This window comes from Zootermopsis nevadensis, unplaced genomic scaffold (assembly GCF_977971745.1).
Source record: "Zootermopsis nevadensis isolate Lab colony 2312 unplaced genomic scaffold, Znev_1.0 Znev_ptg000006l, whole genome shotgun sequence".
Classification (NCBI taxonomy): Eukaryota; Metazoa; Arthropoda; class Insecta; order Blattodea; family Termopsidae; genus Zootermopsis; species Zootermopsis nevadensis.
In genome coordinates, this window is record NW_028259138.1 from 6,611,092 (window position 1) to 6,631,693 (window position 20,602).

A 20,602-nucleotide genomic window follows, 5' to 3' on the forward strand; every position below is an offset into this window, starting at 1 on the left:
ATCCATATGAACCTCTACTGGATGATTGAAGTTGTAGCACTAGAGTCATTTCTTCATCTGCAGGAAGACTGACGTTCTGTCCTCTTTCCCCATATTTTTTACCAGAAGACAAAATACAGTGTTAAAAATGTTGTTTTGTTATTTTATAACTGAAGACAATGCATGAAGTCCAAAAGAACAATTTTAACTATTTTACATATTGCAACTGTGTAATGCATAACAAGTTGCTCCTGCATGATTACTGATTATGTCTTGGGATGCTTTAGGTGAATTGCATAAATGTAGATGGGAGAGAATATTCTTGCGGCCATTAAATGCATATATGATCTGAAGCTATGCAGTAAATGCATCTTTAGAGCTCTATTGAAGATGATGCGGCAACTGCCGACCAGAATTCCGACATTTTCTACTGTCATTTACACAGTTCACATTGCCCTCAAGACTCTCTTGGATTCTTGGACATCGTTTCTGTAATATAAATGACATTTTTATGATTGATCTTTCCAATTGCTGCAACATTTTGTTTTAGCCCACTGATTAGGGCAGTCCATTTCCCTGATTTGAAGCTTTTCACATACTGCATTCTCCTTAAGGGCCTATAATGCCGACTTCACCTGAGTAATCCCACTAACTCTGTGTCTCTGTATACATCATGAGGAAGTTTTAGCCTACTGGCCTTTATGTCACTGTATTCTCTTCTGTCCCAGAACTTCCTTCAGTTTGTCATGTAGATGTATATCAGTTTTTTTCAGTGTTTTATTGTTATCTTTTGTTTGTCAGAAAATTTCCAAATTTGTTCTAAACATTTTGAGGTTACCTGTTTCAGTGGAGCTTGAAGATAGACTGAACCATTGTAAACAGGTGCAGAAAGACAATAGCAAAAAAGCAGAGGAACTTCAAAATAAGTTGAAGAATGCCAAGTCAATCCAAGAACAAGCACTAAGAGATGCTGAAAATGGGATGAAGATGCAAAAAAAGAAATCTGAAGAAAGTCGGACACAGTGGAAACAGAGAGAACAGGTAATATAATGGATGCAACTGATTACTAGTTTTCATTACAGTGTCCAGAGCCTTAACTTTATTTTGATGCCCCTACATGGCATGTAGTGGGACAGCTTTCATTTTACTGTTACATTCAGGTTGGAGCTACAAGCTATGAAACTTCAATGGAGACTGTTAGCAGGAAAGTGGAAACTGCCCTTGAATTACAAAGCAACTATATGCTCGCAATCACAATGCCAGGTAGAAAGGTTACAGCAGTTTGGAGTACACATATTTCTGAAAGGCATTCTTTTCTGTTGCACATACTTTATTGAACTGATGTTTATTTATTGCTGATATAGATCTGCTGTTGCAAAGCTAATTACACTCTACAGAAGCATAAATTATTTGTTCTTATATTTTGTTATTGTACCATATCAAAAATCTGTTTCCATATTTTGTTTCCTTTACTTTTGTATAATGAAGCATTTTTTAAAAAAAGTTTTATTTTACCTTCATAAAAAGTCACCTGCCATCATTTAGTACAGAAATGCGATATCAAATTTCATTGAAATCTGTTCAGTTTCAGGGCTGAGATGTGCGGGTAGACACAGACAGTTTGACACAGCCTCGTATTGTGTTCATTTTATGTCAAGAATGCAAAATTGTATTTTCCTTGGTACACTTTTGAAATCCATAATTTGCAAATGTACAAAAGGGTAGTGAAGCTTATATTTCATATAATATAACATTATTTGGTGTTTAATTTTTATGATTTTACTAATACAGTTTCTGCTGTGTGTATATTTTGTATCTGTACATTGTCTTAGTAATTACTGTTGGTATTATTAACTAAAATTTCATACTGTGATTAGGAATTTGAAACTTTGAACCTGGAGATAAAGGAATTGAAAGCATCAATTGAAACAGGCCGTGCACAGATTCAGGCTGCCCAAGATGCTTTAGTGCAGTTAACTGAGCAAGGTGTGAAGTTAAAGGAAGCAGTTGTAGAATCCAAGGTAAATAAGTGATTATCATTGTCAATTAGAATGACAGTTTAAGGTCTTCTTTAACATTTGATGTTTATATGGGCTGTCAGATTCCTGCTTTTTATGCAACTTGAAGGCTTGTTTTAATGTCTCAGAAGTTCACTAATTTCTTTGTCCTTTCACCTGGATGTAGGTCTCCCAAATTGTCTCCTCCTCTGTCAGTTTATATGTACTGCTTGTTCTCTGTGTGTGTTCTGCATGTCCTGCCCATCTCATCCTTGTTATTACCCTAACAGAAACAAGTAAAGAGTACAAATAATAAAGCTCCTTGTTATGTAATTTTCCTCTGTCCTTTATGTGTATCTGTATGTGTAATTGTATTCAGTTCTTTTTAAACTATTTACATGGGTGTAATGAAATATTGCATTTTATCAGGTACTGTACTAGTGGGTTTCTACTAGAGTACAAATTTTGCCATACTTTGCCCTTGATGTATATTTTTCACAAATAAGATAAAAGTTGACAACTTATTTGGTTCATAATATTTGGTCAGTATTGTTATTCAATTTGTAATTTTTTTCTGCGATAGGCCACTGTCCAGAAATTGCTGAGTGAAGTGAAGACGCAGAAGGGAACAGTTGGTGCAATCAATAAAGAAATTCATCAAATAGAACAAATGAAAGAGAAAATTATCAAAGACAATGGGGACTCTGAACTGGAAATTAAGAAACTGGAGCATGAAGTTACCAAAATTCAGTCTGAGTCTAAAGATTGTTGCTCAAAGGTAAGAGTTTAATATCTAAGCTTTGTTGTTATTTATGTGTGAGCACCGGTATTTTGCAACAAGTTTGGTATTTCACTAATAAATAAGGTGACACTGACATGATTATCATGCAAACTGTAATTATGATTATTCCCCTAAATCAAAAATTACTAGAAGCTGATGCAGTATTGGCTACAATGCTTTATAGTCTATGCAGGTGACAGTACTGCTAAATAAACCAGGAATCCTGTATATGACTAACATTTTCTTTTGAAGAATTAAATCCTTTATTCAGTGAAGTCTGTAGGGGAAGTATTTTGTGGAAACCAGATAAATTGAAACACAAATTTGGAGTGATTTTCTTGATTGGTATCCCACTTTCACAGTTCTCTGTTGCATACTGTAGTACTGGCACTCTGTCAAGTTACTGTATAAGAACAAGGGTACGATATAGTTTTTGCCATTTTACGCATCCTACAAAATTGACTCTCCACAAACCATTCAAGATTCTTGGTCATCATGTTATTCATGTTCTGCCCATTTTGTTGCTATTATGTTCCCTGCCTGTTATTTCCTCAGGATACCACAGTTCCATTTTTCTTCACATATTACATGTGTGTAGTCACTGCTTTTAATTTTGAAGCATGAATAGATAGAATACTGAGGTTGGCAGTGTTAGTAACAGCACAGGCTGTTGCAAGATTAAGAACCCTTGATGTAACAGGAACACGCAGAAGTAGTATATGTGCTTATTAATGTTTACATATGTAGTAAACATGTATACATACTTTTTATACTGAATTTTTTATTTGTTTATCCTTATTTATTAGGTTTCTGCTCTAGAAAACAAGTATTCTTGGATTAAGGAAGAGAAGCAGTATTTTGGCAATCCGGGCGGAAGTTATGACTTTACTGAAAATGATCCTCACGAGGCTGGGAAGCGAATTTCAAAGCTTTCGGAAAAGACTGAAAAGCTCGGTCGCAATATTAATACTCGAGCCATGAGTCTTCTTAGCAAAGAAGAAGAACAGGTGAAGTGTTCTGAGCCCAGTTTGAAGGAATTGGCTTCAGGTTTACCAATTATGTGTTAGAAGAAGTAATTTGTCTTTGTAATTTCCAAGTCAGTGTGCTTTAGCAGAGATAGAAAATTACTATGAAATTTATGGGTTTTATGTAAACACACATGAATTTTGTTGGTGTTCTGTTTAAACATTTACCTGGTAAATGGTACTTATTTTACACATGGTTTTCATAGTATATCTGCCTCTCTGACATTGATATAAGAACTTGGAAATCAACTCTGTCAAGTACAGCAACACATGGTCCATTGTAAATTGTTAGGACTGCATTGCAATTGTGTACCAACATAAATATGCATGAAACAAACATGATATTGGAAACTAATAAAAATTAAACTGTGTTAATTGGGTATACTTAACTGTTTACTGTTATAACTAGAAACATTGGAGATTTATTTAATTTAATTTGTGACATGTTTTAGCCAACCAGGGTCATCAATGGGACATATATATATATATATATTACTACTTGAAGTTTGTGATGATGCTAATATCATATCATCATCATGGTTGGCAATATCACATACATAAATGTTCTTTTAAATAATGGTGTGTTCATACGCATAATAAAAGTGATACAGTCACAGTTTTGTATGTTTTATATCTGTATGTTGTTATGTAAGACATGAGGATTCTTAACTGAACAATATCACGCTTTTCATACATTTAATCTGTTCTTAATTTTATCACGAATACCATTTTGAACACCTTCATTGAATAATGCTGGTATGATCGTGTTGCAGTATGCTGATTTGATGAAAAAGAAAAAGACTGTTGAGTGTGACAAAGCTAAGATTGTTGCTGTTATGAAAGAATTGGACCAAAAGAAAAAAGAGGCTCTCCGCAAAGCATGGGAGCAAGTTAATAAGGATTTTGGTTCCATCTTTAGCACTCTTCTTCCAGGAGCTCAAGGTTGTCTCCAGCCCCCAGAAGGCATGGATGTTCTGGATGGATTGGAGGTGAGAAATTGTTATACTGGAAGTCTTTAATTGTTGATGGAGAAAGTCATCATTCTTATTTGATACTTCTTTTGCCTAGTATTTAAACTATTACACAGTGTTTGACAACAGGTGTGCCATACATCAGCAGGTAATTTGGGGGGTAATTTTGAGTAAAAACTATTTACACAACATCCATAGCAGAATGTGTACAAACAACAAATACTTGTGTTTCTTCACTAGATGGCAACACCAGTGATGGTTTTCATTCAAGATGTAAGCATCTGCTTGTACGTACTTTGTAGTCATTATGGTCCGATATTTTGGCTGCCAAGATCTCCGGACCTAGCCGTTCTCAATTTTATTTGTGCAGTCCACTGAAAGAGGTGACCTACAACAACAAACACACGAGAGAGGAACTCATACAATGGATTATGGATGCTGTTGCTGCTTGCATATGAGAACACTCTGAAATGATTCAGCTGGTAGTAAATTCTTGTTTGGAATGAGCAAAGTTGTGCATTGTGAACCATGGCAGACATTTTGAACTGTTATAAGATGTGTGTGAAATGTATCAGTATATTCTTATTAATGCTTTTCTTTTCCCTGTGCCCAACTGAAAACCAATATAGCTCCACGATGGTTGGAAACGGGACCAATGTTTTGTGATCATTTTTTCTTGAAATTACAAGGGTGAGTCAAACAAATATCTTGAAAGTGCAAAAAAGAAATTAAGAACCTACCATGTGCAGCTGTAGGCACAATAAGTCATCAGCAAGGATTAGAGGTGCATGCTGTGTGCAGTAGATCTGACACTGCAGGCTGCATGCCATCAGCAGAGCAATGCAAAGATGGCTACTCCCTTGGAAGCATGCACGAAGGAGGAGCAGCGTTCTGTCTTCATTTTTTTGGGTAATAAGGGTGTGAAACCCATCAAAATCCATCGCTACATTGAGTTGCAGTATGGTAACATGTTTATTACTGCAGTAGGTGTTTGAATGGAGTAGGAAGTTTAAGAATGAAGTGTCTGGTGTTGGAGATGCTCCTTGAATAGGCCAGGCCCACAGAATTGCAATGCTGCAATTTCAGAAGTTGAACATCTCATTATGGAAAACTTGCATTACGGTGGATGAAGTGGCTGCCATGGTGGATGTGAATCATGGTTCAGCTCGCCATATCATCCACAACATGCAGCAGTTACAAAAGTGTGTGCATGGTGGATGCCTATACAGCTGAGTCTTGAAGTGAAGGGAAGATGTGTGAACACCTGCCAGGAACCTTTGCATCAGTACCAAACAGGAAGGTGATGGCTTCATGCAGAACATAGTGACTGTTGATATCCAAAAAATCTGCGTACGGGCATCTGTGGTAAAAATTATGCTGATGCTGTTCTGGGATCACATGCTACTTTTGTTAATGCACTTTCTGTAAAATGTAAAATAAAAACATGACAGTTATGCAAAAAAATTAATTTAGTTTTTGGTTTGATGACATTAACTGATGGATCATGTGTTATTTTTTATGAAGTGGACCGTAAACATACCTGCAAATTCTCTGTGACAAATTTTTTCATATGTCAGCAATTACTGGCATGAAATATTGGCTTTATCTCCTACATTTAATGTAATCAGAATATGCACTAATGGAGACCATGCTTAGAAGTGGCTCACTAAATTGTATAATTATTCATAGTTTTTGCCAGGCTCACCATATAGATTGAAACTTTTGAAGAAGGGTAGGCAATGTGAGTTCCACTGAAGATTGCTTATTTAAGTGTGCAAGTGATTACAATTTTTATTGACTCTAACCCAAACTGTTCTGAAAGTATTAATGAGTGCATATTCATTACACGTCAGGTACATGATCGAATGATATTAATTGCACAATGGAAAGTCTATATAAAAGTTTTATACTAATTTAAATGTGCTTTTCAGGTGAAAGTTGGCTTTGGTGGTATTTGGAAGGACAGTTTAGGAGAATTGAGTGGGGGACAGAGGTCATTAGTTGCCCTATCTCTTATACTTGCTATGTTGCTCTTCAAACCTGCACCAATATATATACTTGATGAAGTTGATGCTGCATTGGACTTATCCCACACGCAGAACATCGGTAACATGCTCAAGACTCATTTCAAGCACTCACAGGTATAGTAATTATCAACATAAAGCTGTATTACAGTATATCATTTCAACTGAAAGGACATATGCTATTAGAAGAAATACTCTACAGGTAAGAACCACATACAAACAGTGCCAGACACTTTGAGGATTAACGTGACTCTTGCTGTGTATTTTACAGACCCTGAGTGTAAGTTTTGACCTTGAGGCTTGCTGTCCTGACCAAATATTTTCATGATTTCCCACACTCTCTCCATGCAAATACTTGCACAGTTACTTAAAATGTGCCACAGGTACATAATACCTAATCATATGTTTTTAGATTTGCTTTGTAATGTATGGGCTTGATCATTAAATAAATCAAGAAACAAATGGGAGATGCACAAAAACCATGAATATAAGGTGCTTTAATATAGATTTGGTGATTTATGACTACATTTTTGTCACAATGGTTGATTCACTTTGATTTAATTTTGTTTGTATCTTCTTGGACATACAGTCCAAAATGCAGAGTCCTATGCAGTGAAACGTATTTAATGAAAACACTAGCAACAAATTTGTCTTGTCTAGTATCTTATCCTTCTTTCCTACAAAAATATTTCAGTAATGAAAATAAAAACAGGTCAGCGGGGCATGTGTTTCTATTGTGATTGTATTCATGATTTTCAGTGTATAAATAAGATTTTAGATTCTCATGACAGAAAGAATGAAGATGGCTCTCTTCTGAGTTGTAGTACTGTGTAGTGTAGTAGAAGTTTATTGATGTTTCAGAGGTACTTGGTACCACCATCAGGGAATTATGTGTCTTGGCATGCAGAGTACAAAAATTGGGAAATTTCTCACAAAAAACTACAAATCAAAGTATGTGGTAGTTAGACTAAGATTTTGATATAGGTTTGCCATAAAAGTGATGCATATTCTTGGGCATTTTCCTTTATCTTGGTTTTAAAAGCCAAACACTTTCAGAAACTGGCTTTTCTTCCATCATCAGGTGAAGAACCTAATTGGGTGCATTGGTCCAGGGATTTAGATTGACTTTTTCCAGTAGACCCAACTGATTAGGTTGTTTATCTGATGATGGAGGCTGAGCCACCTTCTGAAACATTGTGTCTCCCTGCCAACAAAGATGAAAGAAAATGTCCAAGAATATGCATCGCTTCAGTGTGGTATTGTTCGGAAATATTAAATTCAAAGCAGCTCGTGCTAGGTCATAATATTCACGTGTCATGTAACTTATGACTGGTTACCTTGTTTTCTGTCCCATCTGACTTCATAAGAAAACAACATTAAAAGAAAATTAAAACATGATCCCTAGGGCCATCTACAAACATGAGTGAAGGATTTTGGTATAGAGGGATATCCAGGGAACATTTAATGCTGTTTACTGTTATTCACTTTTGTTCATGGAATCGGTCAGACTCATATTATGGTCTGTAAAGCAAATTGGACAGCTTGGAATAAGTCATCTTCATCCTCCTCAATTTCTTTCCATGTTCTTTCCTCTTCCTTTCACTGAATAAATATGCCTTAAGAATCACATCTTCGCCTGGAGCGTCTGATCGTACTAGGTCTCACATAGTTAGATGCTGGCTTTTCACTGTGTAGGTCCAAATTCAGCAGCAAAGCAGTCCATGTGATTTAATTAGGTTAGAATGGCTGTTAACCTTGATATATTGCACTCAGTTATTCTGTGGATCTGTATATACCATGGTCTGATCATGTCCCCCAATACAGTTACATATGTTTTACATCATACATTTGTAACACATTTACTGAAGCTGCCCTCTGACACCCATATTGTATTGAGGTTCCGCTCTACTTTAGTTTTACCTTGATATTTATTCTACCAATGCTCCATAATATCTTCTTACACCTGAGACGTGCACTGAGCCTAATTATCCAGCATGCCATCACAACCTCCAGTGGGGCTTCACCTCCGATATAACATTGGGCTGAACCCAAGAGAAAGGAAGTTTTTAACTTCGATTGATTCTGTTACAGTTCATCATTGTGTCTCTGAAAGATGGGATGTTCAACAATGCTAACGTACTATTCCAAACCAAGTTTGTTGATGGAATGTCGACAGTGTCTCATACAGCGCAAAGGAATTAATGGTGAGAAGCAGAAACTATCAAAATTCTTTCTTCTCTCATTTTAAGTTGTTTGAATGGGACCAACATTTGTTCAACTGAATTCTATTGCCATTGTTTTCTAATCTGCTGAATCTGATATGTGAAACACAATGATTTCTTTTTAAAGTTATTGGTATTTTATGTAAGCTCAACAGGCTGCAGTACCACAGTGAATATTTACATGTGTACCCAGTTTATAAGGTTATTATTAAACGATATGTAAAATAGGTGACAAAAGATGCACACTTGACAAAGGCTCCCAGATGTTCGAAACTGGCAACTTTACAAATAACAGTGTGACATTCATTCGTGGAGAGAGATGGAGGCATTGACTCTCAAAATGTTAACATAACATTTTATATAACTATATAAACATTTCACAGGGGTGTCAACCCCTGTTATGGAAAATTAGCTCATTATTTTGTTAAAATCTTAAAACTTTGCATACCGTGTAGTGTATTAGAACATAAAATGAGCAAACAAACAACTATAAAAAGACACTAGTGCCTCAACCTCAAGAGGTGATCATCATTGGCAACAGGGGAAATTAATTAATTTAATCAAAATGGTTTAAAAATAGTTCAGAAAACAAATCATGAAGTAGAGTATTTTACAAAAGCATATCGTTGGTTTTACAGGAGTTGAACTCTGCACTTAGCTATGGATCCGATGGTATGGTGGATGTAGCTGGTCTGCGGCGAGCCGTGATTGCGTCGTCCGTACCTGTGAACTCCAACGAAGTGTGGGTGTTACTCACACAAACATGCAACCACGGCTCGCCGCAGACCAGCTACAGCCACCGGACCATTGGATCAATAGCTAAGTGCATAGTTAAAATACTCTACTTCATGATTTGTTTTCTAAACCAATTTTAAACCATTTGATTAAATTAATTAATTTCCCTGTTGCCACTGATCATGACCTCTTGAGGTTGAAACACGTATGGCACTAGTGTCTTTTTTATGGTGTTAATAGTTTGTTTGCTTATTTTATATTCATTATTTTGTGCTTTTGAGGAATACAACTGCTGTATAAATACAGAAATAAATTATTGTATTCACTTTTCTCTGCATTTATAAGGGAAACAGTCAAAGGAAGAATTGTGATGGACAGGCAATTGTAGCACTCAAAGATAAAAATGTAATCATTGGTATAATAATTTAATGTTTTGGCTGATTTGCTTATGTGTTCCAGTAGATTATCTACAAATATATAAATTAATTTGTACAAGGATACTTATAGTTTATACAAGTCAAACATTTCTATTTACAGACACTTCTCTGTGAACTGTACATGTTGTTACCAGGATGTTTCACAACATAACATAATTTCTATCTCATCTAATACTGGTTACACACAGGAATGTTGAAGTATTGTGTTGGGTCATAAGTGCATGCCAGCTTCAATGAGCTTCAATGACTTACAGGCATAAAATAAATGAATATGAATTTCTCATATATTGTTTCTTTATTTTAGAAATAAATATGAAGCTATTCATGTGACTAAGTATTATACCATGCTCAAGGCCTTGCCATTAAAAGGAAATGACTGGTTAGCTTCACCCTCTGTCTACTTCTATCCCTGGGCAAAATGTCCCTGCTGCTAAAGGGATAGGAGAGAGGGTGGCCTTTAGACAATTCTGGATGCAGTAAACAAAAATATCATTCCTTCAATCACGTGTGTCCATCCTGGTGGTAGTTTTTAAAAAAAAGATATGTAGGCATCTGCGGTGAGCGTAGGATGTGTAGCTCCTGCTCATTCGTAACCTTGATAGGGGTGAGTGGTCAGCATCATGCCCCAACAGTGGTAAAACAGTTTAACTGATACAAATGTGAGATACTGAATACAGATGTGTGACTCTTGATAGCAAGAGAATGTTGGTGCTGGTATGATGAGTTTAACTTTAAAATATTTTAATCCACTTATTGTATTTGCATATATTTATTCAAGCCTTGTTTTTGGCAAGCAGATGACCGTTGTTTGTTTATTCTAGGTCCAGACAAGTGAAAGCAGGTTCTTGGTCTTCTCGTAGCTTCGTTAGACATTTGTTGATCAGTTAAGTACACTGTTGTCTGGAAAGGTTTGTGAATATATGCTCTGATTTTAATACTGTATAGCTTGGGCACTTATTTTCCAGAATGTTGCATATGTCCAACTCGCAGATTACCAAGTTCTTCCTATAACCAACTGTTACCTTGAATTGTGAAAGATGATATTGCTGTAATTGTATGGCAAGGTCCTTTACGAAACTGTTTGTACTCCTGAATGTCTGGACCAAACAGGCCATGAAGGTTTGTAATCCATGTCCTTCGAAATATAAATCATTTTGTCTCATAAGTGACACACTACAGAGCAACTAGGAATCTATAAAGTAAAAACTACTATGGTACTTTCTTCACCTCTGGTCTCACATTTTTACCACACACACTTGCCCCTCTTCACTGCTCTGGAGAAGATTGACCTTGATACCGCTTGCCCATCCCTCTGGGCAGACCGCATTTTCTATTTAGTTTTTCCCTTCATCAATAACCCTTATTTGAGCATTACCCGTCAGGCACACACACATTCACATACACATGAAATTGAGCACTGTTACATTGCTTTGGCAGATATATCAGACGAATCTAATGTTACTTTTGATGTCCTTGATTTTGGTTGTTCATCACCTTCTTGCAAGAATTGATCTTCTTGCTTATGATCAGTTGCTTCTTTCCTGAAACAACAATATTGTGCTCCGTCATTGCATTGTCCCTTGGGTTTAGCACCATGTCAAGAACTAAAAGTGTACTAACATTTTGGAGGAACCTGGCACCTCGTCCTTCAGGGTCACTTTGATACTGTGTCATGAAATTGTTGGTAGTATTTGTATTCCTTCACATGTAAGGTAATGTAATGAACACTGGTCTCTGCTTTACTTTACTGTAAAAAGCTGATAATGTTACTTACAAGTACTTATTCTCTTGTGAAGACGCGAAGAGTGATTTGGGACAAGCCTTGTAATAGCGCCAACACTCGCCATGACCATTCTCCTGTCCTGCTCGCTCTGCATGTACGTACTCCTCCAATATGTTGGCAAATGGAGACTTGCTTGCCCTAATAACAATCATCATGTATCTTTGTAACTCGTGATTAGTTACAATTTTTATAAAATGGAACAAAAATCTCTTGGGTTTAAAATACTGTATCTAATCATTTAAATAAAAACTTTGATAAATAAATATACATAAATACAGAAATGGATACATATTTCAAAACCAAATGAGAAGAAATATTGTACTAAGAGTACACTGATCTTATTTTTTGTAAATGAAACATAGGTTATGACAAAGTACAGAAACTGCGTGTACATGAGATATTTTAGATTTTTGGAAGTAACATTCAAAGATGAACTACTGAGTACATAAGCAAATTGCAAACAACAAATGCTGTTGAGATAAAATATCTTTAGTTAGATTGTAGACAACGTGAACAAAGTGAAAGTGAGAAGACGAGATCTGAAGAATCACATTTCTTACACATGCTCCCAGGGTAAAAGATGCAGAGAGACGTACATGGGAAGACCAGTTTAATTTAAACCCAAACCATCCAAGTCTGGAGGAAAAAGGTGTATGCATTATATGGTAATGAAATTAAGAACTTTGAAGAAGATTGAATTTGCTTGTGTGAAAGAGTTATCACATGGAGCAACAGAAATTAATTTTTGAATTGTTACAGGATCCTGATTACTAAGGGTACTGGCCACCCTTCCATCCCCTCTCTGCCTCCCACATAGCCTGCTTGTTACATCGTGACTGAATACATGTAATTACTCGTAACTTCTAGAAATGTTGTGTGCACCAGAATTGTGTCAGGTACTCCACAGCTAACCAGATTTATTTCACATCCTTTTACAGGATGGGACAGCATTCATCATTTTTAAAGATGTGTTCGTTGACCAAAGGTTATCCAAAGTAATGCGAATTGAAAGACAAGTGTTTACCGTTGTCGAGGAACATTATAACAGAGTTACTTCTTAAATATAACACATGTCTGATGTACTTGATTTATAAGACCTATTTCTTCAGAAATTACTGCCTGGCAGTTGAACACTTTAAGGATTGTGTCTGTACATTGAATAATTTCCTGCTATGGCTACATTTATTGGCCAGCCTGTTCACCTGATCTGTTAGCTTCTGATTTCTTTTTATGGGGCTACATGAAAAGCAAAGTGTTTACAACACACCCAATAGACTTAAATAATCTCAAACAGAGAACTAATGAAGAAATTAATGCCCTATCACTGGCCATTAAAATTAAATCTGTGGCGTAACAGCTCCAGAGAGCCAAAGCCCACTGCTGGCCTCACGTTCACATGCCTAAGCAGAGGTGAACGATCATCCAACCAGATATAGGGTGACATGTGGTCAGTACGACGAACCCCCAGCCATTGCTGGTTTTCATGACTGGATTACGCTACTCATTGTAGCTCCCCAATTTCCTCACGATGCTGGGTTGGCACCGGTCCCATACACCAGTCGAAAATCTCATGAGAAATTTCTTTCCCCGAGACGCGAACCAGCGCGCATTCCATATCACAGGTCCGAAGCATGATGCCTCAGACTGCGCGGCTACTGTGTGGGACTATCACTGGCCATGTTACTACACATAATGGAAAGTGTTATGAATTGAGTGCATCAATCCTAATGGACAGTATCTGATGTGTTATTTTTAAGAAGTAACTTTGTTATAATATTTCTCGATAATTGCGAACACTTTTCTTTCAATTCACATTACTTGGAATAAATTTTAATAAACTGTTGTTGACTAATGTATTTTTAAAAATGATGAATGAACCCATATAAGCATGAACTCCTGCAAAGGGCAGTGAGAGTTAAAGTGAGAAGCAATTCAGTACAGCAGAACTAAGTGCATCAAGGTGCTTGTAGTCAGTGGTGGAATAGTGTCGTTGAGGTGGTGACCAGCGAGACCACGAGTACTAAATAAGTGGTCCAAGCCAGTACTGAAATAGCTGTGCAAACAGTGGATACCCAACCAGTGAAGGAATAATTTGAATGTCAGAATCTGCATGTGTGATTCAGAGATAGACTTGATGACAAAAAGGAAAACTAGCAGAGGGCAAATATTCCCGGTGTGTTCCTTCGGTGCTTTCTGACACAGTAAAGTAAAGTTTGTCTCGCTACGTGCCATACAGGCGCTTGGGGTGAGTGGAGGTATAGCTCCTCTCTTCCTTGACCTCGGCACTAGATGGGGGTGAGTGGTCAGCATCACGCCCCGGCCGGCTTTACCCCCGGGAAAGGACCCCGGTACCCATTGTAGAGGAGGCTGAGTGGGCCCCAGAGACGGTCTGGATGCAGAGGCTAGAGGAAAAATCCTCTGCCCCCGTCGGGGATCGAACCCCGGTCGTCCAGTCCGTAGCTAGTCACTAGACTGACTGAGCTATCCCGGCTCGCTTTCAGACACAGTAAATGTGATTAATTGATTGCACCTTTATTAGTGTGCAATAAATCCACCTTGAGTAAGAACTCACTGTGATCTATGATTATGTTACAATATTTTAATGCTTTGAATAGGAGGTATAGATCCTAATGAGGAACATATTTTATATCATACCAAATTTTGATATGACAGAAAAGCATTTAAGAAATTCTACAAATTATTATTGGACCTTGCAAACTAGGAGTTACAGTGGATCAGTAAGACCAAAATAAAATCTGCTACAACGTATTTTAATGTGCATTGTGCTGTAGACAACTATTTTTCACTGGGTCCAATTCAGTCTTTGCATTTGCTGGTGGCATTAGGGCAGGTTCTTATCTCAGTACGTTGATTTCCCCCTGCCTGTTAGCATTCCAGCAATGCTCCGTTAACATGTCACTACCCTGAGGTGTGTAGTAGGTTTACGTATCATTCCATTGCTAGGAAATACATAGGTCTCAGAAAGAATTAGTGAAAAATGAGTAAATTTATTTGGATTTTTATACACCTCACGGCATAAATGAAATTTATATTTTTCTGACTGTTCCAGATGATAACTGTGTATAATTCAAAGCCTCTTCAAATTTGAAACTTCTGTTTAACTGCAAGAATCTGTATATGCTTTTCTATTGACTGTAATGACTTTTGTGTTACATATTTAATGGTCTTACAGTTGAAGTTTTGCTGAATTAAGACGAGTACAAATACAGGACATCAGTCAGGTCATAACCGTGTATGTACTTTCATAGTAATAATTTATTACCATCTAATACAAAAGCAGGTAATGGATTGTTGTCTTTTAACTTTGTCCTCCCTTCTGAGACTTTTTGTTGTTTTTAAAGCATTTTTATTGTCCACTATTGCATTGCTGGGTCTTCTAAGCTTCCGTGGCCATCACACCAAGAATCAGTCCTCAACTTCCTGCCGTATGGGTACTGGGATCAGACTTTGGGAGCACGGTCAAGAACTCAAAAAGGAAAGTCTATACAAAAAAGGCAATTTTTTGTCCATTGACTTGCATAAAATTGAAACTGCTAGAAGAAGTAACAAGTTTTATTTGTATGTTAATTTTACCAGTTTTGTAAGGTTCTGGTGTCTTACTTTGAAGAGTGGAAATAACAAGAGCTTGAAAACTAGCCCTTCAGGGAAAATATTTGGTCCCATGAGGGATGAAGCAAGTAATTTATAAACTTTGCAATTTAAACAGCTCTCTTAGCGTTGTTGGGATACTGAAATCAGTAAAGTTAAAATTGTCTGGTTATGTACTGTGATGAGGGACAGGAAATTCGTACTAGAGTTTTGGTGGGGAATTCTTGAAAAACTGAGGAGATTGGTGTGGGATGTGAAGATGGAAGGTAGCAGTGGCTTAGTTTCATGTGGGGTAGTGGGTTCTGATAGTAGTAGTGGTGTTTAAACTGCAGGCTGTACTAAGTCATGTGTAAAATGTGGCAGATCACATGACTTTTAATGAAGACATGCTAATGTTTAAATCACAGTTGAGACTTACGTGAAGAAGAGTTTTACAATTTCTCCAATTAGACCAAAGTGATGCAAGGATTGGCCATGCACTTCACATATGGCTCTCAGAAGACAAGCTTTACCATCCATACCAAAATTTGCAAGCAAATCTTCCACCACAATATACAGAAGTGCCCTGTGAAAACATAAAAGTACAGGAAATAAGTATTCAAACCAAACACATTTCCATACTCTATCATATTTGGAGGTTTCGTGGTTGCTTCTCCTAGAGTATCAAATATACCTTTGTGCTAGCCATGGATGAGTGAACAGTCATTTGTTTCCACAAGGTAGTATATGACTGTACCAAAGAAATATATAATACAATTTCATGTTCTGTAGTCTCTCATGATTTTGTACGGAAATTATAACAACTGTCCATAGTAGATATTGCCATGATACCGGATATAATATCCATATTCTCTTAGCTCTCTTATTGGTTGTATCACTGTGTAGTTTAAAGACGTTTCAGAGGCCCTGATGATCGAGGCAGCAAGCACCTCTGAAACGACGGTAAAATTGTATCAGATACACGGTGCTACAATCCAGAAGACGGCCATCAGCGTAAATATTGCCCAACTTTGGCTCACCCGAAAGCCGAAGCTACGCATTTAACCAGCAGCAAAACTCAAAGGACAAGCGTAAATACACAGTGCGGCAACTGGAAAACGGGACTGATGCTGGAAAAAAATAATGGTTCCATGTATGAGCATTGTTTATTCAAAGTAGCTTCCTCCTGCATCTACACACTGCATACAACGATCATGAAGCAACTGGGAGGAATGGCGGATGGCCGTGTCTGGAATTCTGTTCAGTACTCTCGTTACAGCCCTTTGAATGGTGTCAACGTCATCAAAATATCAGCCTTTCAGTTGTGCTTTGAGTTTTGGAAACAAAAAGAAGTCACACGGTGCTAAGTCTGGTGAATACGGTGGATGCGACAATACACAGACTTTTTTGGTGGCCAAAAACTCCCTAACAATGAGAGCCTTATGGCTTGGCGCTTTGTCTTGCAACAGGAACCAACTGCCATCTTCTCGATACTGAGGCCGTACACGACGGATTCTCTGAAGCAAACGTTTCAAAATGTCCAGATAGTAGGCAGCAGTAACTGTCTCGCCACTGGGTATGAACTCTTTGTGCACAATTCCCTCGCTGTAGAAATTGATTATCATTGTTTTGATTTTTGATCTTTCTTGACTTGGGGAGAGTTTGCTGACTTCCACTCCGCAATTTGTAGCTTTGTTTCGGGGTCGTACTGGAAACACCACGTCTCGTCACCCGTAACGATCGAATTCAGGAAGTTGGGTTTGTTTTCAGTGGCCTCAATGAGTTCCCTGCAGTGTACAACTCGGAGCAGTTGTTGATCGTCTGTTAATGAATGTGGAACAAACCGCGCACAGACCTTTTTTTCTTTCTTTCAAATCCTGAGTTATTATTTGTCGAATGGTTTCCTTATTAACGCACAGATCCTCTGAAATCATTCGAAGCGTTGCACATCGGTCGCACCATTTCAATCAACTCTGGTGTTCGAATCGTTTTTGCTGGGCCAGGATGTTCATCGTCTTCCAATGATTCTCTTCCATGGCGGAAACGGTTATGCCACTCAAAAACACGTGTACGAGACAGACAATTATCTCCGTACACTTGCTTCATCATTCGAAACGTTTCCGTGGCATTTTTGCCCAGCCGAACACAAAATTTGATGTTCGCTCTTTGTTCCATTCTTGCTTCACAACACACCCAAGACAGACGTCTACTTCCGCTCACACTACGCTCACAAATGGCGGCAATGTAAGATGACCTTCAGTGTAGCACTCTAGGAACAATCCCTCTTTGGATTCATATTCACTTCTGGTAGATGGCAGCACCAGTTCATGCCTCATAACACCAGTCCCGTTTTCCAGCTGCCGCACTGTGTATTACCACATAACGACGAACAAGTCAGAATGACATTCTTGACGAAAGCAGGAACAGGTAAATTTAAGGGAATACTTGCTATCATTCAATCCACAATTTTTGTCCTCCCATCTCGTATCAGAAAATTAAAGATTAAAATATACAAAAGTGTAATTTTGCCATTGCAAAACTTGGTCTCTGGTTGAGGGCCTTTGAGAACATATTTGGACCTAAAACGGAGGGAGACGGATCATGGAGAAATTTGCATAATGAGCTTCACGACCTGTACTCACTTGATTTTATAAGGGTGAGTAAATCAAAGCGGATGAGGTGGGCGGGACATGCGGCACGCATGGGGGAGGGGTGTGTGTCTATAGTACGCGACTGTAATCTTGAGACTTTCAAGGAATTCAGGAAGTCGGAAGTGTTAAAGGCAGACGCTATCTTTCCTCCTTCACCCCGCAATTATCAAGAATGCAGTCTTACACTGTACAATGTATTGGTTGGGAGGAGACCGCTGGGAAGACCAGGCGCAGGTGGGAGGACAACGATAAAATTGGAGTTGGGAATCGATGGAACGGACTGAATACAACAACCTCAGGACAGTCCGTTGGCGGGCCTTTGTGAACACGGTGATGAACCCCCGGGTTCCATAAAGAATGTGGGCTATTGTTTGACATGCCGAATGTACAATCGATTTTTCAAACAATATCCTGCACCAGAGAGTAAGGCCCAAGTCCCCTTACCAACGGCAAATGATGACCAACCATCATTCCTTAACAAAGAAAAAATTGACAGTGGAACCACGGTTCCGGAGAATCTGACGTAAATACGTCTCTGTATTTAAATTATATTTAAGCAATAAATACAATGAAAGGACGGTAGCTGAATGTAATGTATGTAAGGAAATGTAATGTCAAAATTATCTAGTCTACGACGCACTTCTTCTACAACCGATTCACAGCTCAGCTCTTTCCGCAATAACGAAAGCGGATTGTTGACGGCAGTAATGTAACATAACAATGCCGAGTAAACACGACGTTCCCTAGGTAACCATTATTGTCGAATTGTTGATACGGATCTTACACATTTTCGTTCCATTTTTTTGCCGAATGACCGTTCCGTATAGACGTATTTACTTCAAAAAGATGCAGCAGCACATATTTACATTTCGAACAACTTTTGTCAAAATTAATTTTTATTTAATAAAAAAAAATTAATTGCCGAAACCCGGGATCGAACCAGGGACCTTTAGATCTTCAGTCTAACGCTCTCCCAACTGAGCTATTTCGGCTGATGGCTGTGTAGTCTTAGCAAGTAAAGCCTTGCCACATATCACGTGATGTATGATGTAATTGTGTATGGCCTTGAATTGTGTTGACGTACGACAGGATGTTTTCCAAAGAGAATAAAAAAACAATTATGACTTCATTCAAAGTGCAGAATACTGCAGTTGTAATTCTGGCAGCCAGAATCTGTTTATAGGTTTAATCTCTTTGACGGTTTGGAACAAGGAACCTGGAAACTTTAAGCATTTATGAAAAGCAGTATTAGTATTTTGTTTTGTTTTGGACTTCATCCATTGTCAGTTGATTAATATTATAAAAACATAACATTTCGAAGGATGACTGTTCTTCGTCTTCAGATGTAAGATTGGGGGCAGCACCTGTTCAGTTGAAGCCGATGGGTTCACCTGTTCAGCTATTTTGTGTCTGTGACACGCTTGAAGCCGAAACAGCCTTTCGAAACGTTGCGTGTTGGTAATTTTAATGGTTTTACGATAGATACGTCCAAAACAGATAAATTGGAACACCGTCGTTAAACACATTTAGAGAAAAACAGCAAAAATGGTACTCATCCTGTTATAAGTTCATCCGCACATTGCATTTTAACATCCCTGGTGGGAGGTGTGTAGAATGGTGGCCATCAATTAAGAGTTATTGGTGAATTGTTTTTGCGGTTAGATTAAAGTAGTCTACTTTTAGTCTTCACTAAATATTAGGGTACCATGATGGGAGACCTAGCCATAGATAGGAGGATAATTTTGAAACTGGTTTCAACTGGCTCAGGTATGGGTTCGGTGGAAGGCTCCTTTGACAACCTCTGGGTTCCACAAATTTTGGGGGAGGGAGTCTTGACTAGTGAGTGACATCCCAAAAAGTACTCTAGTGTATGGATTTGGATGAAGAAATTGGCTACCCAATCTTGTTATGGTGACGTCACCAAACTGCATATGATACTGCCCTAGCAGTTTATGGAGGCTGCTTAGTTTTGGCTAAACTGAAAACCTGTTAGAAGCTTTCCTCTTTTGGAGTGTGTTGGCTAGTATGCTGAAGTCTGTGTGTGTGGTAGCACTGATGCTTGTTATTGTGGAGGTCCCAAGTTAAAATCTCAGCCTGAAGACTGTCTATCCTGACTGAGGTTGTTGTGGTTTTCTTCAGTCCCTCCAGACAAATTGCAGGTAGACCAAGACTGCTTCTTTCTACATTCTTTTCAGTAAATTGTTCACAAACATCCAGTGGATTGATTCCATATATTTTGAGTTACTGACAGCATTGTTAAATAAACCACTTAACTTAATTAATGTGTGTATGATTGAGCGAATGTTTAAAGTTCAACACGATGATAGTTGTAGTGATGAAAGTATAATGTGAAATTGTTCACAGCCAAATGTGAGACGTACAGTAAATATCCTAATCAGTACATCAGTT

General features: G+C 37.9%; 2 protein-coding genes and 1 non-coding gene across 8 annotated transcripts in view; 1 reads left to right on the forward strand and 2 right to left on the reverse strand.

Annotated features, from left to right (window-relative positions):
- The window catches only part of SMC2 (structural maintenance of chromosomes 2), a 33,685-nt gene extending 22,572 nt beyond the window's left edge, over nucleotides 1-11,113 (forward strand). Inside the window, exons 16-23 of one of the 2 annotated variants that reach the window (XM_022079568.2) lie at nucleotides 827-1,020; nucleotides 1,857-2,000; nucleotides 2,560-2,754; nucleotides 3,564-3,764; nucleotides 4,556-4,771; nucleotides 6,685-6,894; nucleotides 8,869-8,981; nucleotides 10,993-11,113. In XM_022079568.2, the coding sequence (XP_021935260.1) occupies nucleotides 827-1,020; nucleotides 1,857-2,000; nucleotides 2,560-2,754; nucleotides 3,564-3,764; nucleotides 4,556-4,771; nucleotides 6,685-6,894; nucleotides 8,869-8,979 (1,271 nt within the window). In that variant the 3' untranslated portion in view covers nucleotides 8,980-8,981; nucleotides 10,993-11,113. Of the gene's footprint in view, nucleotides 1-826; nucleotides 1,021-1,856; nucleotides 2,001-2,559; nucleotides 2,755-3,563; nucleotides 3,765-4,555; nucleotides 4,772-6,684; nucleotides 6,895-8,868; nucleotides 8,982-10,271; nucleotides 10,455-10,992 lie in introns of those variants that run through there. The other variant, XM_022079557.2, reaches the window with a different exon arrangement.
- The window catches only part of LOC110837475 (uncharacterized), a 72,403-nt gene continuing 61,944 nt past the window's right edge, over nucleotides 10,144-20,602 (reverse strand). For all 5 annotated transcript variants that reach the window (XM_087343629.1, XM_087343630.1, XM_087343628.1 and 2 more), the window contains 3 exons: nucleotides 15,982-16,128; nucleotides 11,946-12,092; nucleotides 10,144-11,712 (listed from right to left, as the gene is read on the reverse strand). In XM_087343629.1, the coding sequence (XP_087199755.1) occupies nucleotides 11,592-11,712; nucleotides 11,946-12,092; nucleotides 15,982-16,128 (415 nt within the window). In that variant the 3' untranslated portion in view covers nucleotides 10,144-11,591. The remainder of the gene's footprint in view (nucleotides 11,713-11,945; nucleotides 12,093-15,981; nucleotides 16,129-20,602) is intronic.
- Nucleotides 19,113-19,185, reverse strand: TRNAF-GAA (transfer RNA phenylalanine (anticodon GAA)). The gene has a single exon. It is a non-coding gene; the product is annotated as a tRNA-Phe (tRNA).